The 25,360-nt window shown below is 42.1% G+C and overlaps 3 protein-coding genes across 3 annotated transcripts in view; all 3 read right to left on the bottom strand.

Moving 5' to 3' along the window:
* The window catches only part of LOC105981602 (eppin-like), a 7,158-nt gene extending 6,474 nt beyond the window's left edge, over nucleotides 1-684 (bottom strand). The window contains exon 1 of the mRNA XM_013010813.1: nucleotides 594-684. Within this exon, the coding sequence (XP_012866267.1) occupies nucleotides 594-684 (91 nt within the window). The remainder of the gene's footprint in view (nucleotides 1-593) is intronic.
* A 2,681-nt stretch (nucleotides 685-3,365) lies between these two features.
* Nucleotides 3,366-15,754, bottom strand: Wfdc8 (WAP four-disulfide core domain 8). The gene is made up of 5 exons (XM_013010724.1): nucleotides 15,681-15,754; nucleotides 11,754-11,845; nucleotides 9,293-9,531; nucleotides 5,056-5,221; nucleotides 3,366-3,505 (listed from the first exon to the last, which is right to left on the bottom strand). The coding sequence occupies exons 1-5, from the start codon at nucleotides 15,737-15,739 to the stop codon at nucleotides 3,366-3,368; spliced, it is 696 nt and encodes a 231-aa protein (XP_012866178.1). The 5' UTR covers nucleotides 15,740-15,754.
* A 3,788-nt stretch (nucleotides 15,755-19,542) lies between these two features.
* LOC105981571 (WAP four-disulfide core domain protein 10A-like) lies at nucleotides 19,543-22,745 on the bottom strand. Its single transcript, XM_013010779.1, has 3 exons — nucleotides 22,391-22,745; nucleotides 21,633-21,782; nucleotides 19,543-20,949 (listed from the first exon to the last, which is right to left on the bottom strand). The coding sequence occupies exons 1-3, from the start codon at nucleotides 22,497-22,499 to the stop codon at nucleotides 20,936-20,938; spliced, it is 273 nt and encodes a 90-aa protein (XP_012866233.1). The 5' UTR covers nucleotides 22,500-22,745; the 3' UTR covers nucleotides 19,543-20,935.
* Nucleotides 22,746-25,360: the final 2,615 nt, after the last annotated feature.

A 25,360-nucleotide genomic window follows, 5' to 3' on the forward strand; every position in this document is an offset into this window, starting at 1 on the left:
AAAAAAAGCCAGAAGTGGCGCTATGGCTCAAGTGGTAGAGTGCTAGCCTTGAGCTGAAGAGCTGAGGAACAGTGCCCAGGCCCAGAGTTCAGGCCCCATGACCAGACCCAAAAAAATAACAACAAAAAATTTCACCTAAAGGCAAGAATATTTTATAGGAATACATTAAAAAGAAACAGAAGATAGAGACAATGTTCCAAAAATGAGGGTTTTTTTTTGGGGGGGGGTGTTGTTGTTTGTTGGTTGGTTGGTTGGTGGAGGGAGGCAAAGGGACAGCCCCTTAGTCTTCTCAGATTCTCATATACTCTTCGATAAATGCTGGATCCCATGTCTATCCCCCCCGCACCTCCCCAGGGATGATTCCCAACTTTAAAGGATATGAAAGTGAAGACTGCCCAGGCTTCATTTCCTGTATTCACAGAAAATATCTCCCACAAGAGGGGTCTTCCCTCCTTAAATATCTCCCTCCTCTCTTAACCCATGGCCAAGGCTAAGATGGAGGAATGCAACCTACATCTGAGAAATTGTCCCTGAATTCTTCCTCCAAGCAAACTTCCCTCCCTCCCAGGCAAGAGTAGAGGCCCCATACTTACTGGGGAAGAGCCAATCACTTAGACCAGGCCCCTGGACCTGTGCAAAGAGGATGAGTAGCACAAAGATGCTCAGGATTCCAGATGATTCCATTCTAAAGAGTGTCCGAACTGGTTTGTGATTCCAAAATGTCTGACTGCCTGTTCCTCTAGTATCTGGCTCCCTTGGATATGAGAACTGGACAAAAGCCAGCCACCTCCTTTCATGCTGGGAACACCAAGTTCTTGAGGTCATAAATAGGACTGCTGATATCTACAGCCCACAGCTCTGGTGGGCTGGGTGTCTTATTGGAGATCTGCACTGCATTGGTCTGGACCCTCTGGTCAACCAGGAGAAGTGAGTAAGCCTGCCTCACATTATCTAGCATGTTCCCTTGCAGATCTTCATCTTGATAATCTGAGGAGATGTGAAATGTCTTTCACACACAATGAGCGCCTTCGCTTCTATTTGTCTCTAACAAAGTCTCCATTGAACTCTTAGCTGTTTCTTTGTGCCTCTTTGTGCTTAGCTTTCTCTCCCTCTTATCACTAGCTTTCTCTCCCTTTCTTTTTTTTCTCTGGGTCTCCTGTTATCTCTGTGTTCCTTTCTCTCTCTCTCTCCCATGGTTTCTTCCCAACATTCAACCTTGTGTCTTCCCTGAGGATCACTCATTCTTTGACTCAGGCCAAATCATAAGGATGTTGTCACAGAGCAGAGTGTTGGAGAAGAATTGGACTAATAACAGAGTTTTCTGAGAGTGTTTGTCACAGTGGTGTTTGTTTGAAAGCAGGACAGAATGTTGGAGTTTACAGGGAGCCTCTACTCCTTTCTTTGAGGAGAAAATAGGAAGGTAAAAAACACACACAAAAAAAACATCTGCCCGAGTGACAAATGATCCAAGTAAAGTAACTGAAGATTCTAACTGTTGGAGTCTAACGAAGCTACTGGAAAGAGGGTTCTGGAGAATTTGACCTGTAAGGTTACAAATCCGCAACCTTAAACACTTAATCCATACATATAAGAAGGAGAGACACTCTTCAAAAAGCAAATGTATACTCCTGTAGACTCCTCCCCCTTTTCTTGTCTAAATAGGTATTACCCCATTGTGATCACTGATTCTCTCCAAATTCTCTCACGTGATAGAAATGAGATGAATTCAGTCTTAACCTTTTGTGAGCAACTACATGGTCACAAAATTTAAGATCACAGACAAAGCCTTCTCAGGAATCTTATCCCATCAATTTCACACTCTCATTGAAGAAAGAGACTAGGGTATAGAATGTGAACCAATGTCTCATTCTACTTCTATATTCTTCCAGACTCCACAGTAGACAGTGAAAATCTGGAATGTCCAGGTGGCAGGAGCCACTGACTAGAAGAATGAATTATGCAATAATCAATGCCATGGCTTTGCCTGTTTATTTGCTTGGTGTTGATGACTGCACCCAGAGCCTGGCACATACTCTGAATGTCTCAGACCTTGTTGTCTTTACTTGCGTTCTTATTCCAGAGTTTCTACATAATAGAAGATGGTTTTTAAAAGGTCACTGAGGGAGAAAAAAGAAGAGTAGGGTTTAGCATAATTTTCAGATTCGATGGGTATTTTTAAAATAATAGGCTGGGCACTATGGCTCATGTCTATAATCCCAGCTACTTGGGAGGCAGACTTTGGGATGAACACAGTTCAAGAACAGCCTAGACAAAAAGTTAGAGAGATCCCCTTCTCAACCAATAAACGAAGAATGGTAGTGCACATAAGTTGTTCCAGACATACAGGAAGTGCAAACAGGGGGATCGTGATCCTTGCCAGCTCCAGGCAAAAACAAGAGACCTCCTTCTGAAAACTCCATGTGTGTGGTAGGATGAAACACCGAGCATACCATCATCTGAAGTTTGCTGAGGCATTCATAAATCTCCCTTGTCAGTCTAATGAGCAGATCCCAAGCAACCAATTTATCTGAGCATCAGAAGGGGTCTTCTTTGAGTGGATCACATCTTTAGTTAAGAAGTCTTTCACCTCTGTGGTCTTTGCTATAAGAATTCCTTTTATTCTTCAATTTTATATTAGTAATATTCTCCCTCATTGACAGAGTTTCTCCCTTCACCAATCCTTTCCTACCTCCCTCCATAACAAATTCCTGGTTCTTTTTATTTACAAGTCATGAATGTAATCAGTCATAGGTTGCAAATGTTAACCTTCAGGTCAAAATCTTTGTCTCTGGCAGTTCAAGATAAATGGATGTTGTAGTCCATCTGAATCTTCTGCATTCTTATTCTCATAACTTCTGGGGTTTCTTCAGAATGTGGTCTACATTATTGTACTCTGTGTAAGATGAAGAATAGTCTATTAAAATTACATTGTCAACATACAAGAGTTCTTGATGACTGCTGTTATCCTTCCAAATAAATCAATTGCTTGGGTAACAGATGTCAAAATCAGAATCAAACTGCTAATAGCCCTGGTAGTATACATTTTTGAAAAGCAATAGTTTCAAAGCTGGATACCAGTGGCTTCCAACTTAGGCTGAGATCTGAGAACTGTGCTTTGAAGCTATCCCAGGCAGGAAAGTCTGTGAGGCTCTTATCTCCAATTCACTTCCAAGAAGATAGAAGTGTAGCTGCAGTTCAAGTGGTAGAGTGCCAGCCTTGAGTGGAACAAAAAGCTCAGGGGACAGTATCCGGGCCCTAATTCAAGCCCTATGTTCAAGTACCAGCAGGCACACAAAAAAAGCAAGAGTTTTTAATTATGCTGCTCATAATTAATTATTTTGATGCTGCTATTTCCCACTTACCATTCAGTTTTTAGGCTCAAAGCACTTGAGGCCACAACGCGAGCAGCATTTCTCCTCGAGTGGACAGTCGCTGTCCTGCAGGCACTTAGGTTTATCAATCTTGTTACACTCCGCCGGCTTACGTGGGCAAAAACCTGGTTTGACTTGATGGGATACAATAAGACGCATTTGACACAAATTTGGAGGATATAGTTAACAACAGAAGAGGTCTTGTCCTTTGGAATGATGCAGTCTCAAAAGAGTCCCCACTTGCCCCCAAAGAGATAGTGGATACAGACAGCATCTAGAACTTCCTTGTCTCATAAACTGTTGAAATGGAGGAGCCCCCTGGAGGTAGGGCCATTGCCCAAAGCCACACAGAAGCGTACAAGTTGAAGCCAGTTGATAACTTCTGCCTCTCTCCTCCATGCTATGCTGTGCCTCAAAGCAGTAACAATCCCCTGCACCACACACAGAAGTTTGTAGCTTCTGCTTTAGAAACAGAAAGAGTTGACACCCAGCTCAAAAGTATGTACTATGGGCCCTTTCCCTAGCGCACCTTACAGAACAGAAATTATTAGGAATATACCTAATGGTAAAATGGGTGTGGGGGTAGGGGTGGGGGTGTATCAGTGGACATTGCCACTGACTTGAGTTCAAGCCCCAATACTTGCACACATGCACACATACATATATACATATATATCTATATGAATTTTATGTAGCCATCAGAAAGAATGAACTAATAGTATTTGCAAGGAAATGAATGGATCTGGAAAATATAATACTGAGTAAAGTCAGCCAGGTCCAAAAAAAAATACATATCTTCCTTCATACGTGGATTTTGGACCCAAAATATAACCTCCCACGTAAATACACTGAGGGACAGATGCACACACACACAATTTATGCTAACTATAGTCTGGGCAGGAGTGGTACCATAGATTAAACCTTTGAACACCTAATGAACAGTTTAACAAAATGAATATCAAGAAGTTGAAGCAAGTTTGAATAGAGAGGGCTCTTAGAGGGGAACAGATGAATGTAAAAGGGACAAGGAACAAATACAGTTCAAATATTCAATGTACACATGCAATAAACAAAGTCGGAACTGTGAAGTGAGTCTGTGGGAATGGGGGAGGGCAGATGGGATGGGGGAGGATAATAGGAGTGTCTCTGACTGAGAAGCAGTGCACACATAAATGAACAGCTTAAATTATAACACCCTTTTACAACTATTTGAAGTTCCCAAGTTGTGTCAACAGTCAGTTTAAGAGACATCTGACACTATCTAACCAGATGTGGTTGCTCACACCTATAATCCCACCACTTGGGAAACTGAAGCAAGAAGATCATAAATTCCAGGCCAGACTGGGCTACATATAGAGACCCTGTCTTTAAAAACAGACATTCTCAGGGCTGGGAATGTGGCTTAGTGGCAGAGTGCATGCCTAGCATGCATGAAGCCCTGGGTTCGATTCCTCAGTACCACCTACAGAAAAGGCCTGAAGTGGGGCTGTGGCTCAAGTTGGTAGCATGCTAGCCTTGAGCAAAAGAAGCTCAGGGACAGTGCCCAGGCCCGGAGTTCAAGCTCCAGGATTGGCAAACAATAACAACACCACCACCCAGGGCCCCCCGCCCCACATTCCATGGGCTGTCATGGCATTCTTGGCACACACCCAGTGGGTGTTGGAGTCATACTCATAGTCCTTACCATTCCAGATCTTGGCACAAACAAAACCACACTTGGAGTCACAACACTTCTCCTTCTCAAGGCAGTCCAAGTCATTCTTACATGGGAGTGGACACTCCATTCGCGAGTTGTGAGGGAAGATCGGGCAGTGTCCTTTCTTGACTAAAATGAGAGCAGACGTGAACTCCTGCAACCCCCACTTCATCCCTCCATGCTTGAAACTACTTTTACTTCCTGTTCAAAGCTAACTTTTCTCTTCCTTTTTTCTTTCTTTCTTCCTTCCTTTCTTTATTCTTTTCTTTCTCCCTTCTTTCTTCCTTTCTTTCTTCCTTTCTTTCAGTCTAACTTTCTTTCTTTCTTGTGTGCTAGTCCTGGCACTTGAACTCAGGGCCTGGGCACTATCCCTAAGCTTTTCTACTCAAGGCTAACATTCTACCACTTGAGTCACAGCTTCACTTCCAGCTTTTTTTGTGTGATTTGGAGATACGAGTCTTGACAATGCTAGATAGGAAATGTCCTTACTCATGATCTTACTCATGTAATTATAACCCCTCTGTACAGTATCTTTACAATAAAGAATATATACAAAAAAATTTTTTTTTAAAAAGAGTCTCTTGAACTTTCCTACCTGAGATGGTTCTGAACCTCCATCCTCAGATCTCAGCCTCTTGGGAAGCTAGGATTACAGGCATGAGCCACTGGCACCCAGCCAAGGCTAATCTTTGTGAATGCAGCATCCCCTTTGTCCACTTCCTAGGGGGCTATGGAGGAACAAGGCAGCTCACCACATCCTGAAATATTGCTGCTGACGCCTCAGCACAGAATCCCAGTCCTTCCTGTCACTTGCTAAGTGATTTCATGTTCACTACCACAAAGGAATGGTTAGTCCCTACGGAAGTTTCCCACAAACCAGCTCAAACTCGTCTCCATGGCCTCTTATTCCTGCTGGCCCTTAGAAAGAAGGACTGACGTCTGGGCCACAGGATCATGATCCTCTAGAGCCCCCCACACATAGAAGCTTCTAGTAGCACTAGCTTCATCCAGTTGGTGCCATTCAGAGCAATTTATGGGATTAAAATTCTAGTTCTATCCCTGACCTGCTACGAGTCCTGGGGCAAGGAAGTTTACCTGTCTGACTCTGTTTCCTTATTTGAACCTGGCACTGGTGGCACATGCCTGTCATCCTAGCTACTCAGGAGGTTGAGATCTGAGGATCGCAGTTCAAAGCCAGCCTAGGTAGGTAAGTCCATGAGACTCTTATCTCCAATTAACCATCAAAAATCCAGGAGAAATGGGGCTAACATTCAAGTGGTAGAGCACTAGTCTTGATCAAAAAACTTAAATCCAACTTTAGGATTTGTTTTTGTTGTTTTGTTTTGTTTGAGATAAGGTGTCCCTGTGTAGCGCACCCTGGCCCTCCACTTGTGATCCTCCCACCCCAGCCTCTTGCAGTGCTTTATCTTTTTATGCCTACTGTGGTTTTACTTCTTCTTTTCCATTCTCTCTGATATACCTGGAGTCTGTATCAGAGACACCATAGGTGAGTGAGAATACATTGAAATGTTGTGCAGATGAATGAAGAGCGAAGAATGGCTGAATCTGGTCATACTAGCCAATGTACCCAGGTGAATGGAACCAGGTATCTTGAAGGGTACAGTGCTGCATTTTCAAGGTCCCTGTTCACCATTATTACCACGGTTACCATTTAGTGAGCCCACACCCTGGGCAGCCACCCTGTCAAGCCTTGGTGTCTCTGATCACGTAGAATCCTGTCAATTCAGCAAGATGGTTCCCATGATCCCAACATTACAGAGGAGGGAATGAGATGAAGAAACACAGTAAGCTGGGGCTGGGAAGGTGGCTCAGTGGTAGAGCACTTGCCTTGCATGCTCAAGGCCCTGGGTTCGATTCCTTAGCACCACATAAGCAAAAAGAAAAAAGCCGGAAGTGGCACTGTGGCTCAAGTGGTAGAGCGCTAGCCTTGAGCTGAAGAGCTGAGGGACAGCGTCTAGGCCCAGAGTTCAGGCCCCATGACCGGACCCCCCCAAAAACAAACAAACAAAAAGACTTCCAAGCCTTTAGGCAAGTGCTGGTGGCTCACGCCTATAATCTTAGCTACTCAGGAATCCAAGATCTGAAGATCTTGGTTAGAACCAAGGCAAAGCAGGAAAGTCCCTATGACTCTTACCTCCAATAAGACACAGAAACAAAAGCTGAAAGTGGCTCAGGTGGTAGAGTTCTATCCTGGAGCAAAGAGAAGCTCAGGGACAGAGCTCAGGCTCTGAGTTCAAGCCCCAAGACTGGCACCCAAAAGAAAAAAAAAAAAAAGGTTTCCGGATTCTTAGTCTTTGTCATAATTCACAATGCCATTGGCCAAGTCACAGAAAGAGCCACAGTCAAGAAAAGAAAAATAAGACATAGGTTCTAGTCTTATCTATTCAGGGAACACTTCTGAATTTCATTGGTTTTGTTTGTTTTGTTCTTGAGACAGCGTCTCACCAAGTAGTCAAAGCTAGCCTGGGATTTACTATGTCAAGCAAGCTGTCCTCAGACTCATGATCTTTCTGCCCCAGCCTCCCCAGTGCTGGGACTGCATGTGTATGCCATGGGTCTGATGTTATAAGCATCACTTGCTTTCTTACAAAGGGTATTATGAAGAGCATGGCAAAGTACTTTGGGGTTTATCTTTCTTCTCTGAGACTGAGTTTTGAGAGAACCAGACCTGTCAACAACTGTATCCACAGTGCTTAACAAAGTAGTTGGCACAATGACAGCAAAGACACAACCTCTCCTGTCCAAAAGCTGACCTGACATAGCCGAGGTCTACTGTTTGCCTGTTGGACATAAAAGTTCTCATAGGACACCAGCATTGTTCAAGGCCACTCTAATGCTGTAATAAAGTGAGACAAAAATTAACCCTGAAACAATAAAATAGCAAACACCTCCTTCTACCGGCTAACACAAGTGACTTTCACTTTATTAACAATTACAGCTCTAGCCTCATTCTAGCTGCTCTTCCTACAGAGAAGATTCAACTATTGAGCCAAAGAATTGCCCCATTGGGGCTGGGACTGTGGCTCAGTGATAGAGTTCTTGCCTAGCCTGCGTGAAGCCCTGGGTATGATTCTTCATTACCACATAAACAGAAGAAGCTGGAAGTGGCACTGTGGCTCAAGTGGTAGAGTGTTAGCCTTGAGAAAAAGAAACTCACAGATAGTGGGGTTCAAGTCCCAGGACTGGTCAAAAAAAAAAAAGTGCTCCATTTTCTGAAAATGCCTAATCCAAGGCAACCCCCCCATTTCTGTGGATCCCCTCCAAATTATCCAACCCAAGCCCAAATGCTACAATAAATTCCTACAGCAAGACCTCACAGTGGCCTACAGTGGAGCCTTGCACTGTAATGGGTTAAATTCAACGTGTCCACCTAAAAATGTGTTCCTCGTAGACTTTGCCCAAAGGTCACTGACAATAGATATTTGTAGAAGAAATAACTGAATAAATGAATCACTACGGAAGGCACAGTTTCCTATATATAATAGATGCTAAATACTAAGCAAGGGGGAAAAAAACTCCTTAAAGATCAAAGAGTAAAAAAATGATCCAACATCTCAGCTGACTGAGTTTGATTTTTTTTTAACCACAGTGCTAATGATAGTCTCCCGATGTGTTGTCATGAACATACAAAAGGTATTAGTTGGGGGCTGGGAAGATGGCTCAGTATTAGAGCGCTTGCCTTGCATGCCTGAGGCCCTGGGTTCGATTCCTTAGCACCACATAAGCAAAAAGAAAAAAGCCAGAAGTGGCGCTGTGGCTCAAGTGGTAGAGTGCTAGCCTTGAGCTGCAGAGCTGAGGGACAGCATCTGGGCCCAGAGTTCAGGCCCCATGACTGGACAAAAACAAAAACAAAAACAGGGCTGGGAAGGTGGCTCAGTGGTAGAGCGTTTGCCTTGCATGCCTGAGGCCCTGGGTTCGATTCCTCAGCACCACATAAGCAAAAAAAAAGCCGGAAGTGACGCTGTGGCTCAAGTGGTAGAGCCCTAGCCTTGAGCTGAAGAGCTGAGGGACAGCGCCCAGGCCCAGAGTTCAGACCCCACAACCAGACCCAAAAACAAAAAAAAGATATTAGTTATTTGTGAATGAATGAATGTTGGACTAAAGAAGACCAACATCTGGTTGATTTTGCACCGGGTCATGACTCAGGATTTATACTTGAGGGTGGAGAATTAAATCAGAGAATGAGAAAAGCATGAAATCTGGCCTGTTTGTCCTGCTTTCCCTGGTTCTGGGTGGGTCGGTTGTGGATAAAGAAGTGGAAAGCCCCCAGAGCAACATCGCCTTCAGCCCAGATGATATTACCCACAAACGGATCCATGCACTTTTTCCCACAGGCAAAAGGGCAGCACTTCAGGAAGGCTTTGCAGTTGTAATCTGTCTTGCACAGATCCACAATTTTCGTTCTACACTGGAACCTCTCTTTGGGGCACTTTCCTGCTTTCTCTGCAAGAAAGAAATGTTTGGACAAACACATACCTTGAGAACTTTGACTTTTCTCCCATGGCAAAGGCGAATAGATCACATCTCTCAACCCCATCATCCTGTACCTTCAATTCTCAGTTCTTATTCTGCAATATATTTAGGGGCCAAATCTGTTCCTTAACACTCTTGGCCTATCTAGATAGATCTGAACCAAGAAATCTGTGCTCAGATAGGACTAAAGGGAAAGTATCTTGGGTTTAATGTAGTGGTATACTCTTATAAATGTAAGATTTAGAAGGCTGAGGCAAGAGGGTTGCAAGTTCAAGGTCTACCTGGGCAATATAGTAAAACCCTGTCTTAAAAACAAAACCCTTACCTTTGTGCCACTGCTGTATTCTAATGAAAAAGATAAGTCAACAACCTCTTGTCCCAAACAAAACTAAACAGAAATGTACCTTAGACTCCAAGGCATGAAATAAGGTAGAGAACAAGACCCTGCCTTAAGTTGAGGAGTTCTTTTCTTGAAAGCTAGTATTTTATTTTATATTATTTTTTATTTTGCCAGTCCTGGGGCTTGAACTCAGGGCCTGAGTGCTGTCCATGAGCCTCTTTGTGCTCAAGACTAGTGCTCTACCACTTGAGTCACAGAGCCACTTCTGGTTTTTTCTGAGTAGTTTATCTGAGTTAAGAATCTCATGGAGTCTGTAATCCTAGCTACTCAGGAAGCTGAGATCTGAGAATAGCAGTTCAAAACCAGCCCGGGGAAAGAAATTCTGTGAGACTCTTATCTCCAATTAACCACCAGAAAACCAGAAGTGGCACTGTGGCTCAAGTAGTAAAGCACTCGCCTTGAGCTGTAGAGCTGAGGGACAATGCCCAGGCCCAGAGTTCAAACCCCAAAAACCAACCAAAAGAGAAGAAGAAGACGAAGATGGAGATGGAGACAGAGACGAAGAAGATCATCTCATGGACTTTCCTGCCTGGGCTGGCTTCAAAGCACGATCCTCAGATCTCAGCCTCCTGAAAAATCTAGGATTACAATAGGTGTGAGCCACCAGTGACCAGCAAAAAGCTAGTATTTTTAATCCTTAACTTCTCTGCCTCTAGCTACTTTGTCCAAAGGGGACTAAGAAGTAGTGGAAACATCATGGAAACAGAAATCAAGACTCAACATTGGTCCTTAACTTCTTTGTGATTGCAGTCTGAGTTTAACTGTGCAACTTTTGAGTTGCCTCTAAGAGTGGAGGAAATGGTGGGGTAGAATCATATTTGCCAGACAGATCTGACTTAGCAGCCTTGCTCCAATATTAACCAGGTAGATAATCATGGGAACATATCTTCCTTCAACTGTGTTATAATTCTCTGTTCTTTGAAAAGAGAATAGTTCAGAAGAATGAATTGGATGCTATGACAAAGACAGTCTTAATTAGAACCCTCCTTGTAGCCTGGCCACGTGGTCATAGCCACTTACCTTATGTAGAGTCTTTTCCCTGGTACACATACCCAGAGGGATTCCTGGGGACACTTTCAGAGTTCTGGTCTCTCCCAGCATTACTGAGCATACAGGGAGATCTCATCTAGTCCCACAATCCCAGCTCTGACTCCCACATTTTCTTCCAAACCTACCCTCTATTCCAAGCTAAAAAAAATAATCCTTATTTCCAACTGCCTGAGAAACAAAAAAAAAAATTCAGGTATCTCATTATCCCTGTTTAAAACAGAACTGTGTCACTCCTGGCCTAAATCAGACCTGCTTATACTCTGTTCCCAATCTTCACCTTTGGCACCAACGTTTTCAGTGTTGTTATGTTTTCAGTGTTGTTAAAATCCAGAGATTCATTCCCTTTTCTTCATGAACCCCAGCATGCTGTCCATTAAGGATTTTGATCAATTCTATCTCCTAAATCTCTCCCCAAATCCATCTTCTCTCCCTCTTTACTGTTACTTTATAGCGCCTGACCTCACCCCATCTCTCCTCTCAACTATTATATATGGTTCTCACACATCTTGTCTCTCAGGCTCATTCCCAGTGACTTATCAATATTAAAACAATAAACCGGGAAACTGATAAGTAGTTGGGAGGGACAAACAAGGGGGAAATGGTGAACAAGGGTAGTTTTCTGTGTCTTTGAATCCAGCCAGCAGCAGAGGCCTCAAACAGCACCAGCCCCTGCCTCGTGTCTACGTCTCTGTTCTCAAGACAGCCTCCCAAAACAGAAAGGCCAGAGCCTTTTGGAACCCACGTTGGATTTTGTTGCTCTGTGATGCTGATGCCTGCTCCAAAGAGAGGGAGAAAAGCAGCAGGAGAGCTCTGTTCCTCCAGGAAAAGGCGGAGCTGTGGAGAGGGAGAGAACAAGATGGGGCAGGGCAACACACAATCCAGAGAAGGAATATAGCATGTGCAGAAGAGCCTTCCAGATTTGTAGGCACATTCTAGTTACCACAAATGAGGAAAACCATGCAACCTGTGTTACTTTAGCTCTGGATTACTTTGCTTCCTATAATTTTCTCCAAGTCTTTCTACTTCCTTACGAATGGTGCAATATCATTCTTTCTGATGGATAAGTAGAATTCCATTGTGTCTATATAACTACATTTTCTTGATCCATTCATCCATCTGAGTTGATTCCATAGCTTGGCTTTGGTAAACAATGCTACGATGAACATGGTTATGCTGGTGGTTAGCTTGTTTCTGGAAGGTTAAGGTTGGGGGTGGTCACAGAAAAGGTAGAATAGAACAAAGGGTGAAAAAACACAACAGTGGTACTCACTAGGCACTATGTGGAAAATGAACTGTACATCTTGTGGGTGGGATGGGAGGGGAAAACAGAGAGAGCGAGGGAAGAGGAGACAGACAATGGTTCAAAAAGAATTACCTGATTCATTACCTCATTATCTGATTCATGTAAATGTAACCCCTCTATATATCAACTCTACAATAACAATAAAAATAACAATACTTTTTTTTCAAAAAACAAAGAGCTTTCCAGAGGATTCTCCCAAGTCCTGTTACTTCATGAATGAGAAAACTGAGATCTAGACAAAGGAAGGGTTTGTCTGAGGTTGAGTGACAGGTGGAGGAAAGGTATTACCAGGCTTCCCCAGGGGCTTTATACTCTGTCTTGGCTCTCTGTTTGCCTTCTGAAACACTTGCCCATTACTGCACTCTGGACTAAGCGACCATACTTGAATGATAACAGGGGTTTGTTTGGAACCAGGGCAGGGTTATTTTGCTTGCAATCATTCCTGGGGCAATCCCAGCTGCTAAGGTATGCCTTTTCAGTGCTTTACTGATGAAACAGATCCTATGAGTCTTTCTCTGGAGGTCCCACATAGACCATATCAGCTCTTGGTTTCCTGAGAAGCAAACAGGATCACGGATGAATGACCTTGAGTTAACAAAGTCATTTCTCCGTATTGTAAGACTCTTAGTGAATGTATCCATAAGTGCCTATTACCCTTTAACTATTGAGTCTACAGTCAGAGATGGTATATGTCATTACTTCAGTTCCCCTAAAAGATTAAAAGTCCTACCGTACTTTAAATTTATTTGATCAGGTCAGCCTTTTGGCTTAAAATTTAACATAGTTATATCTATTAACTGGAGTCTTGAAAATTAGTTGATTGAATTAGCCTACAGCCTAAAACAATAATCAGAAAGTCTTAGTAGAAATCAGAGTTTCTGGGATGGGCATGGAGGAAGAAATACAGAAAATAAAGGATGTTCAGATATAATTTTGCTTATGGATTTCCTAATGCAATGCAAGTGGCAGTTATACTAAAATTATTTGTTGTTTAGTTGACATTCCAATTTAGCTCTTCATCATGTATTATCTTTGTCAGTCCTGTGGCTTGAACTCAGGACCTGGACACTGTCCCTGAGTTTCTCTTGTTCAAGGCTAGCACTTTACCATTTATTTGGGCCACAGCACCACTTCTATTTTTTTCTGTTTATGTGATACTGAGGAATTGAACCCAAGGCTTCATGCATGCTAGGCAAGCATTCTACCACTAAGCCACATTCCCAGCCCTAGTCATGTATTTTATATCTGTTAAATCTAGCAACTTTAGCACAGACTTATCTGTTTTGGTAGGAGGGAAGTTTAATTGGGCAAGATCCTATAAGACACGGGTGCATAGGGGGCAAATACATATGATCTAGCAATCTTATTACTGGATATGTAGCCAAAGGCAATGAAATTGTTGCATTGAAGAGATACCTGTATCCATGTTTATTGTGGCAGTATTTGCAAAGCCAAGTTATGAAATCAAGAGTCCATGGGTAGAAGAATGGCTTTTTAAAAAATGGGAATATATGCACAACCAAATATTATTCAGACATAAAAAGTATAAAATACTGTCATTTATGGCAACACAGCTGCAACTGAAGGATATTATGTTAAGTAGAGCAATCCAAACACAGAAAGGCAAATACTACATGCACTTTTTCATTTGTGGAAGCTTAAAAAGTTGATCTCATGAAAATGCAGAGTGGAGCAATGGTCAGTAGAGACAGGAAAGGGCAAAAGGGAAGGAAACTAGAAGAAAAGGGGATAATGAGACCAAATTACAGTTGGAGGAAAAGTGGCTCTAATATAGTAGGTTAACTACTGTCTGAAATCAATTCTGCATTTCAAATAACAACCAAGGAAGAGTTTACAAGATTGTAACACATAGATATAATAATATTAAAAGTGATGGAAATGCTGTTTGCCCTGATTTCATCATTAGTCCTTATATAAATATACCAAATTATAAGGCTGTACTACATAAAGATTCTATTGGTTAATATAAAAATAAATATTAATTTGAAAAGGTGTTATTCACCATGATAAAGTAGGACTTTTGCCCTGGATACAAAGGTGGTTCATATTAAGCACAACAATAAGTATTACAGACAATATTAACAGAATTAGCTGGGCGCCAGTGACTCACCCCTGTAATACTAGCTACTCAGGAGGCTGAGATCTGAGGATCGGGGCTCAAAGCCAGCCCGGGCAGAAAAGTCCATGAGACTCTTATCTCCAATAAGCCACCAGAAAACTGGAAATGGTTCTGTGGCTCAAGTGGTAAAGTGTTCGCCTTGAGCTGAAGAGCTGAGAGACAGCACCCAAGCCCAGAGTTCAAGCCCCATGACCGATCCCCACCCCTCCCCCCAAAAAACTAACAGAATTATGGACAAAAAAGCCCATAAGATCATCTCAACAGATGGAGAGAAGGCATTTTACAAAATTCAATATCTTTCCATGATTAAAAAAAATCTCTGCATGGAGGACTGAGACAGTCATGTCCGACTGAACTACTTTTGGCATTAATACTTTTTATACTTTGTTCCTTGCTTGTATATGTTTTCCATAATACACATGTTAAATAAAGGTTTTTTTTAACTCAATGAATTAGATTTAGAAGGAATTACCTCAAGACAATTAAAGGTCTTATCTCAACTTATAGCTAACATTATACCCATAAGAGAAAAAAAATGTAAGCTTTCCCTCACTGATTAGTAAAAGAAAAAGATGCCCATTCTCATCCTTATTTTATGCCAGTTCAAGAGCTTGAACTCCGGGTCAGTTACTGTCCCTGAGCTTTTTTGCTCAAGGCTAGTTCTCTGCCACTTGAGACACAGCTCCATTTCTGGCTTTTTGGTCTCATTCATTTTCTTTTAGTTCATTTCAATAAATGTTATCTTATATGATCAGAGGCACATAGACATTGTGCCTTCATCTATTTTCTTAGCATGAAAGTCCTGTGTCAATTAGGCATAAATAAATAATTGAATAAATAAATGAGTTCTTTAAGAAAGAACGAAATAACCAGTTTGTTGATGTAATCCTTACATAGAAAGTCTTAAAGATTACTTCAAAAGCCTGTTAGAACTAATAGATGAATTCAGTAAAGTTACAGGATACAAAATCAACATAAATAAATCAGCTGCATTTCTACACCTTAAAAAATAATCTATAAAAGAAAATTTTAAAAACTAATTTAATTAGCGTTAAAATATATCCATCAGCAACTATAACCAAGGTAGTAAAAAAAATCTATACAATAAAAACTGTCAAACACTGATGAAAAGCATTGAAGAAGATTCAAGTAAATGGAAGGATATCCCATGTTCATGGATTGAAAGACTTCATATTGTTCAAATATCCATACTACCAGCAACCTACCATTTTCCCCAGCTTTTCCAAATGACAGTGGTTGCTCTTGGTAGCAAACCGAGGAGCATTTTGTGACTGAAAGGTCTAAATATGGCCAGGAAAGGGAAAGCCAGTGTCAACTTCCAGGTTCCGACCATGAAGAACTACAGGCAAGACCCTACTCTCACTCTAGTACCACCCACTTTGGCTCTCACGTAGGAAGCACCCAGCTTTCTACCCTGTTTCCACGGTTGAGAGCTTCTTGTTCATACCCCTCTTCATCCCAGGGACATGGTACATTTCACTGCATGGCCAGTTAACCAGGAATGTGCCTGTAGCCTGGGCAGAAGACCATGAGGAGAACAGCTAGCTCTATAGGTCTCTCTAATATACCTTGCCCTAAGCTCAAGTAGAGTAAGTAAACAAGCTTCCTCCAGAGCTCTGTGTTTCCAAATGACTTCTACTTTGCTGCGTACCCTCATATTGAAGCAAGGAAGTAGGTAAACGTCCAGTGTGAAGTACTCCACACACATTTCCATAACATGTTCCTCAATCACCTTAAATCTTCCAAAAATTTCCCCCTTTTAACCTTTCAGTGATTGAGAAAAGACTGTCAAGAACTCTCAACATGACCAGAGATGAATTAAAAAATTCTGTGTTCTGGGGCACCAAGGACTATCACTATAAGGAAACTGAGTCACGAGGGTATCAGAACAAAGATAGGGCAGAAAGTGAACTCAGACCAAGAGGCGTTATTCAGGAATGAAGCCTGGGAAGGGCAGCCAAGTCTTCTTCAGCATGGCTGAAGAGGAAAAGGAGCACCCCCCTTAGAACTAGGGATCTTTAAATATTAGGCAGAACAGTGAAGTGGAGGGGGGCAGATGGAAATGGGGTGAGATGGAGACAGGGTGGATGAGCAATGTTATTTTGACTGAGAAGTCTCAAGGTCTCAATAGCCTCTGTGTTCATCAGGGGCATTGGCATCTAATGGGGCCTTGGTCTCAGGTTCTCTCCCAAGACCACTGGTGGTACATTGTGCAAGGGGACGGGGAGGGAAGATGATTCTTCAGTGAGTTCAGCAGCAAAGACAGTTCTAAGCTACAGGTGTCAGGTGGCAGCAGCTGGTGGGGGTAAGCGGGGGCTTTAGGTTAAGACCTTTTTTCCATCAATCACATAAGATTTGTTGGTCTCAAATTTCCAGGGAGCTGTCAATAGTGACACTGCATTCATGCTCAGCTTTGAGTTTATCCAAGACCCAAGCATACTTGAAAGAAAGCGTTCCCATCTCAGTAGCTCCTCTAAGTTTTCAATGGTTTTTGTTATTGTTGTTGATGGTGATGATGATCTCACTACATCTGTAGACTGGACAGCCAGTAATGGTAGATTTGCTTGAATCTAATGTCCAATAACCAAAATGTTAGTATGAGCCTTTTCCTTTTCCATTTTTGGTTTCTGCTTAGTGGTGGTTTTCATCACAATTGTTCTGATGGCACACCTGGTATGCAAATGAACCCTTCAGATATCCTTTGATCTTTATTTAGCATGTGCTTTGATCTAGGAGATTCCAGAACTTATGTAACCAATACTAGCCATAGTTTTCCTTTAGGATTTTTGCATTTCTTGCTTAAGAAGTTCTTTCCAATGCTAAAAAGATGAAATTTTCCTCCTACCTTTTCCTTTTTTAGGGGCAAAAGGGGATATGATTGGTATTTGAACTCAGGACCTATCACTCAGGCCGTACCTCCAGCCCTTCCTATCTTTCTTCTAAGTTGTGTTATTTTTCACCTAACATAAAGAACAGAGAGTTCTGGAAATGGAGTAGATGTACTTGTCACTATTTTTCCCCCTTAGCAAAACCAGAACCTCCAGACTGTTGTGTTAGTTAATTTTCTGTAACGTGCAAACAAAATACTCCACTGGAGCAAACACCTCAAATGGTTTTCATAGTTTCTGTAGTCCTCGGCTCTGTTGATGCAGATCTCAGCCTCCTAAGTAGCTAGGATTATAGGCGTGTGTCACCAACACCAGGCACGTTTCTTTTTTAATCCAAAAATTTTAAATAATTTTATTGAGATTCATTACATAAATTTCAAAGTATTGTGGGATAGTGATACTTAGTTAAAGTCACAAACACATTTTAACCTTCACAATTGTCATTATCATGGTCTATAAAGTTTGTGAATTCTATGAGCTTTGACAACATAATTATTTTTTCTGCATTGGGTGATATGTACATCTCTTTCCGTTTGTTTAGTGTCAGCTGTTCCCTTTTCCCTCTCATTCCCTCCTTCCCATCGCTGCCCTTGAGTTGCTTAGTTCGTTTTCATCAATGTCCAGTGCAGCTGGTGGGTAATCCAAATGGTTTTTATTGCTATGAGGTCAGGTTGATTATCTGTTATTTCTGATTCCCACGTTTACTGAATCATTAAGAGTCATTGGTTTCATGAGAGTATTCCAGAACCAAATTTGGGCTTTGTTAATTTGTGTTTATTCCTACTTATTACTTTCAGTTCTAATCTTAATCTTTCTATTTTATTTAACATTATTTCTCTAATTTTTCAGATAAAAGGTAAAATCATTTATTGGGGGGGATTTATTCTCTTTAAAAGTACATATTAGTAAGGCTAGAGCTCTTACTCTAGTTTTAGATGTTATCCATTGTTTTTGTGAGTTTGGGTTGGTTAGTTGATTTTGAGATAGAGTCTTGCCATGTAACCCAGGTGGGCCTTGAGCTCACTTATATTGCCCACGTTAGCCTTGAACTCATGATTCTCCTGCTTCTACTTCCCCAGCAATGGAATTATGTGCATGTGCCCCTAAGCCTGCCTCATATCCACATGTTTTGTAAGTCCCAGTTTTATTTTTCACTTAAAAATATTTCCCTTGGGGCTGGGAAGGCGGCTCAGTGGTAGAACGCTTGCCTTGCATGCCTGAGGCCCTGGGTTCGATTCCTCAGCACCACATAAGCAAAAAGAAAAAAGCCGGAAGTGGCGCTGTGGCTCAAGTGGTAGAACGCTAGCCTTGAGCTGAAGAGCTGAGGGACAGCGCCCAGGCCCAGAGTTCAGGCCCCACGACCGGACCCAAAAAAAAAAATATTTCCCTTATAATTTCATGTTTGATCTGTGATTTCTTAGTGTTTTTTGGGGGGGGAGGTCCAGTCGTGGGGCCTGAACTCTGGGCCTGGGACCTGTCCCTCAGCTCTTCAGCTCAAGGCTAGCGCTCTACCACTTGAGCCACAGCGCCACTTCCGGCTTTTTTCTTTTTGCTTATGTGGTGCTGAGGAATCGAACCCAGGGCCTCAGGCATGCAAGGCAAACGCTCTACCACTGAGCCACCTTCCCAGCCCCATAGTGTTTTAATTTCTAATCACATAAAATTTTTTCTATTTTATTTCTAGCTTAATTATGCTGCAATTTAAATCTATTGACAACTGTTGATATACTTTTAAAATGTCCCATTTTAAAAGTATGTATACTTTACAGTACTTCTGAATACTTTCTACCCATGTTGATAAGTCACCATCTTGTGTTGTGAAATCTGCTCTATGATTGCTGATTTTTTTTGTCTTCTTATTCTGTGACTGAAATTGCTTAACTTTGATCAAACTTCTATGTCGGTTTACTTTGGACCAATCCTTCCAGTAAAAGCAAAATGAGACCCCTGGAGGATCTCAGCAAAATGCCTTTAAAGATCAATCTCCTGCCAGTTTCGAAGCTAACTCCAGGCTGTGAAGCAAGACAACCAGAAACAAAGGCTCTGGGTGTACCTTTTTGTACCCAGGGGGCAAATGAGAAGTCATTTCTACTCCAGTGCCCTAACCATTTATTCTCCAAGGCCATGTTAGCACTCTTTCTGCCCAGTGCTCCTCCATAATACTCTTCCCCACCCAAATCTGTATTTTAAACCTATCTCTGACCCCTGAGATACACATATTTCAGACAACTCAAACACTACTGTACATACATGGTTAGAGAAAAGGCTCTGTTTGTTCACTCAGTGTGCCGAGTGAATTTGGGGAAGTTCAACTACCAATCTGTGTCTATTCATTCTCTCCTTTGCTATTTTTAACAAAACCATATTCTAGCACTATAATGAATTATTTTGCTTAGCACATCAGCATGTACTACAATCTAGAGCTTAGACCCAAGTTCATGATCAATCTTATCAGTGGCTTCAATTATTGTTGTGTAGTGGGATAGGGTATCAGCCTTTCATTACATTCAGGTTGGCCTTTTCCTTCCTTCTTCTATGTCTAATTCCACCAGGGAAGAAGACATCATTTTCACCCTGAGGTATAGCAATTCCTTCTCATCTTTCAGGGTAGGACCAAGTATGTCTTGTTCCAGGAAAACCACTCTGATGTGCAGCCCATCTAACCATCCCCTCCTTCTTCATACATCAAGGTATTATCTGTATCCTTTGTCCCTTCTCCTCGTGCCCCTCCCTGGCTTCCATTTGTTTGGATCATATGAATTAACTCTTCCTTGGTCTCTGTACCAGCAAGATAAACAGTGATAAACTCTCGTGTGTGAAGTAGCTTTTGCCCATAATCTGGGTGTTTTATAGCCCTCTGAAGGGTGTTTGTTCTTCCCACAATACTTACATAGAAAAGACTTTGCTAAATCCCAAATAACTGAATAAAGACAGTAATACATTAGTCATTGCTGAGCAAAGGACATGGTGAAAGAGGCCATGCCATCTCCTTCCATGATAGACCATGGGTGCCATTAGCTTTATGCAAGATTTTATTTCCAGACATTAGTTACAATAAGAAGTAGCTCGTGGGGGACCTACTTGGATGACAAGTTTGTTGTTATATGAGAAAAACTAAATCCAGATATGAGGAAACACAAAGAGATCATAGCTTCTATCACCAAAAGAACATACCATATCATATATAGGACATTAATTAAGTCCTTGGTTTTAAAAAAGACCAAACCTCTGAAAGCTAGGAAGGTAGAGAGATCCAAACTAGGAGGAAGGGAGGCTGAAAACAAATAGTTGGGGCAGCAAGTAGTTCTGGGACCAAGAAACAAGAAATGGAAACCCTTGATTACTCTACATATTTGGCAAGGACCTAAGACTATGACTGTGATAGCTAAAAGGAGACAGAGGAAAGAGAGACATTGTCCTGGGTACATGTCTCCAACTCCCAACTCCCACCTAGGGCAAAAAGATGTTTCCACAGGAAGTCATGTAGTGGTCTTCCCAAACATTCCATGGGTCCTCCAGCTGTCATTGCAGGGTTAAGGTCCAGCGCTGAGCATGATGTTGCTGATTTTATGTTATTTGTCTTTCTCTGGAAAAAGAAAAGGGATAGGGATTTAGTCACAGAGAGGGCTTTTAAACCAGGCTCCCTACATTTGGGGGATAATTTCTGTGGCTTAAAGATGACCACACAATGCAGCGGCATGAGCTCATCATCCCAGCTGCTCAAGAGGATGAGATCAGGAGGCTGAAAAGGAACTGACAGTGGTGACCAGCCAACTGGACAAAAAAGTTCTCACAGCCCCATCTCTACAGGAAAAAACCAGGTGTAGCATCTAGCTGTCATGCTAGCTAGACCAGGAAGTGTAAATAGAATGGTGTTCCAGGCCAATCCAAGCGAAGAACAAGACCCTATGAAAGACAGCAAGGAAGGAAAGAAGGAAGGAAGGAAGGAAGGAAGGAAGGAAGGAAGGAAGGAAGGAAGGAAGGAAGGAAGGAAGGAAGGAAGGAGTAAAAGGGACTGGTAGAAGTGGTAGAGCTCCTCTCTAGCAAGTACAAACCCTGAGTTTAAACTTTAGCACCTCCAGAGAGAGAGAGAGAGAGAGAAAGTTCTGTGAATACATCCAAGAAGCACAGGTGGGAGGGGATGTCAGGCCTCCTAAAGTTTGATTGACTTGGGTGGGGGTGGGGGTGGGGGTGGAGAGTGAAGACTCTGGCTAGGCCACAGTCTTGCCATGCTGGATGAAGAGGGGAAAGTTGCTTTTCAGATCCTACCGAATTCTTTGCGGGGCATACAGACACTTCCACAGTAGGAATGGCAGCAATGATGCTCGCCAGCACAGTGCTCATGCTTCATGCAGTTGGGCTTGCATTGATCCTGTGTGGGTCTCTTCCTGCAGGGCTCCAGTATGGGCCCACTGATAACTGGAACAGAAGGTGTACACACAGCAGCCCTCAAAAGACCATTTCTGTTATCAGCTCCTCCCTTGCCCACATCCCACTCCACATAGCTCCCTCCTTCCTCTCCCAGCCCAAGGACCTAGTGGTCTCTTTGGTTCTTGAGAGTAAAGATCCACTCCCCGTAACTCTGATAATAAAATCACCTCACTTTAAATCCCCAGAACTTAAATCCAATTCCCAGAACCAAGAGTCCTGAGAGATCTCATCCCTCACCCTTATTTTACAAGGAAAATACCCGGATAATTCTCACCGAGTAGCTTGAGCTCACATCCCTCCATGCAAGCTGTCAGCTGACTAGCCTTCTGACAGTGGCCCAAGCATACATAAATAAAAGCATTGTTCTGCTCATAACATCCAGAGGTGCTCAAAAGTTGAGATCTAACCATTTCGTTTCTCCTGCACATCCTAACCTTACAAAGGACCCAATAAAGGTTTTTGCATCATTTGTTTTTGTTATTGTTGTCTTATAGCTAGCCTCTGGCTCCACTTTACAATCAAACTACCCACCCCCCAAAAAAAGTCCTTTTAGTTTCTATTCATGATTCATTTGAAAGCCCAGGCAAAATACCTACGGTACTCAGGGATATCAAGGTCGAAAAAAGTTTTCCCTTTCCAACTTCCGCCCACAGGGACAATCAAGAAGCAGAGGAATAACAGCCATTGCAGAACCAACCACTTCATGATTTTGATTCTGGACAGCTGAGTTGTAAAGGCAGCAGGAGACCCAGGACTTTACCAGTCCCCTGATAAGGGTAGAAAGAGAGTCTGGGTGGAGAGCTGGGAGCTCCCGACTGGCTGGCCACTGCTTTATCTGGTTTTGCACCGTCTCCTTCTCAGTCTGCCACACTCGGACGGGACATTGTCTTCTCATGAAATGCTTTCCCTCGCTTGCATTTCACGCTCCTCTCCTTAGAGGAATGCAGGTTTGCTCCCACCATCGCCTAGGAGTTTGAAAAGCCAGGAAAGTACAAAGTGATAAAGTGTAAGTTATTCATTACCCAGCGATAACAACTGTTGATACTTTTGTGGATGGGATTTCAATCTTTCTACTCTATCAGTATATTGATTTTCTACATTTATATCTACTATTACCCTGGGCAATCTACATTTGTATATATGTATGTTTTTCAATATTGGTATCCAATTGCACATACTGTTTAAGCAAATATTTTGGATATCATGTATTTTCTATAATTTTGGGGCAAGTACCACATATTGTCCTTGACCATACCACTAATCCTGAGTGAGGTCTCACAAAGTTAACATACTCATGTAAGCATCACTGAGATTAAGACAGAGAAGACCAGTACTTGATGCATACTCAGTGATAAAGAACTTGTCTTGTACACACAAGGTCCTAGGTTAGATCCCCAGCACTGCAATGGATGAAATAAAGTTGAATACAGACTCAGTATGGCTAGTGCAACCTAACTAGCTTAGTGCTGAATTCATGAAAAGAACTGCATACTATTCTTCTATTATCCCAACAGACAGAAATCAGTAGTCTAAATTTTATTTCCACAAACTAGATCTGCCTGTTTCAAACTGTCTTAAGAGGAAGAATGAATGTAGTATATATTATTTTGCATCTGGCTTCTTTTCTCCTTGTGTTTGAAGATTTTGTCTATATTGTGAATTTTGTCTATTACTGCATAATATTTCACTGGTTTGGTACAATATACTTTGTTCATTCTGCTTTTGGTAGATATTTAGGTTATTCCAAAGTAGAATGTTAAAAAAAAAAAACATTTCAATGGGACTGGGAAGGTGGCTCAGTGGTAGAGCGCTTGCCTTGCATGCCTGAGGCCCTGGGTTCGATTCCTTAGCACCACATAAGCAGAAAAAGCCAGAAGTGGCACTATGGTTCAAGCGGTAGAGTACTAACCTTAACTAGCCTTGAGCTGAAGAGCTGAGGGACAGCACCCAGGCCCAGAGTTCAGGCCCACGGCCAACTAAAACAAAACAAAACAAAAAAACCCAAAAAACAAAAAACATATTTCTATGAGTATATTGTTTGTGCCGGTCCTACGGATTGAACTCAGAGCCAGTGTACTATCGCTGAGCTGTTTTGTTGAAGATTAGTGCTCTACCACTTGAGCCACAGCTCTACTTTTAGCTCTTTATTTCTGGTCCTGGGGCTTGAACTCAGGGCCAGGGCACTGTCCCTGAGCCTCTTTCTGTTCAAGGCTAGCACTCCACCACAGCCACTTCTGGCTTTTTTGAGTAGTTTATCAGAGATAAGAGCCTCATGGGGACTTTTCTTTCCCAAGCAGACATTGAACCGTGATCCTCAGGTCTCAGCCTCCTGAGTAGTTAGGATTACAGGCATGAGCCACCAGTGCCCAACTCTGAATATTTTCACATAAGACATTGAGCATGTATGTACAGTCAGCTCTCTGTGAGCTATATAGCTATGGTTTCAACCAATCATGAGTCAAAAACACATATTTCCAGTTCTTTTCAGACTCAATGTTACTGGCTGAAGTCACACGCCTCTAGTTATAGGTGGATCTCTTAGCTGGCAGAATTCATTCAGAATTCTCCTTTCTACCACCTGCTAAGATGTCCATACCTCTTGCAAGGGTGCACAATTAATTCCTATATTATTTAGCTTTATTCTTAACTTAAAGAGTTATGGGGTAAGCTACAAACCACCAGTATTCAAAGCTTAATCAACAAAATACTTAATTATTAACTAACCCCTACAAAGGGAGGGGAACGAAAAAAACAAAATGTTTAACTAGGGATACAGGTTGACCCATTGTAACAATGAGATGTGCAAGACACTATGTTGAATATGAATTTACAACTTCGGTGGGGGGGGAGGAGGGAGGAGGTAGTTGTGGAGGTAGGAGGGAAGGGATGATGGTGAAAAACAAAGGAGGAGGCAACAATGCTCGATAGGAAATTTGCTCATTACCTTGCTCATGTAACTGTAATCCTTCTGTACAGTATGTTTTGTAAAAACATACAAAAATGAATATAAAAAAAGAAAACTATAAAACTTTGGGGAAAAAACTGAAGAAGACACCAGAAAATGTAAAGACCTCCCATGCTAATAAATTCATAAAATTATTAAGAAAATGGTCATACTACCAAAAGCAATCTACCGATCCAATGCACTACCCAAAATCCCAATGTCTATCATCACAGAAATTAAAAAAAAAATCAAGCCAAAAGTTCATGTGGAAGGCTGGGATATAGCTCAGTGGCAAAGCACTTGCCTAGCAAGTGCAACGTCCTGGGTTCGATCCCCAGTACCAAAAAAAGAAAAGACCAAAAAAAAAAAAGTTCATATGGAACCATAAAAGACACCAGATAGAAAAGGGAATTCTGAGTAAAAGGGTATTATAATACTAGACCAAATAACCAAATTATACTACAGAGCCACAGTAACCTGATAGCTTCAAACTGGCACGAAAACAGACACAAAGACAATAAAACAGGAGGGGGCTGGGAAGGTGGCTCAGTGGTAGAGTGCTTGCCTTGCATGCCTGAGGCCCTGGGTTCGATTCCTCAGCACCACATAAGCAAAAAGAAAA

This window comes from Dipodomys ordii, unplaced genomic scaffold (assembly GCF_000151885.1).
Source record: "Dipodomys ordii isolate 6190 unplaced genomic scaffold, Dord_2.0 Scaffold13, whole genome shotgun sequence".
Lineage (NCBI taxonomy): Eukaryota > Metazoa > Chordata > Mammalia > Rodentia > Heteromyidae > Dipodomys > Dipodomys ordii.

Bases quoted from the DNA above. Each gene is read 5' to 3' on its own strand.
- Wfdc8 (XM_013010724.1), bottom strand. From the start codon at position 15,739: ATGCTCCTCGGTTTGCTACCAAGAGCAACCACTGTCATTTGGAAAAGC. The intron at 9,532-11,753 runs GTGGGTTCCAAA...TCTTTCTTGCAG, and splicing joins ACAGAGCAACAAAATCCAAC to AGAAAGCAGGAAAGTGCCCC. The intron at 5,222-9,292 runs GCCAGATTTCAT...TGGGGGTTGCAG, and splicing joins AGGGAAAGCAGGACAAACAG to GAGTTCACGTCTGCTCTCAT.
- LOC105981571 (XM_013010779.1), bottom strand. From the start codon at position 22,499: ATGAAGTGGTTGGTTCTGCAATGGCTGTTATTCCTCTGCTTCTTGATT. The intron at 21,783-22,390 runs GTAGGTATTTTG...CTTCTGTTCCAG, and splicing joins CCTTGATATCCCTGAGTACC to TTATCAGTGGGCCCATACTG.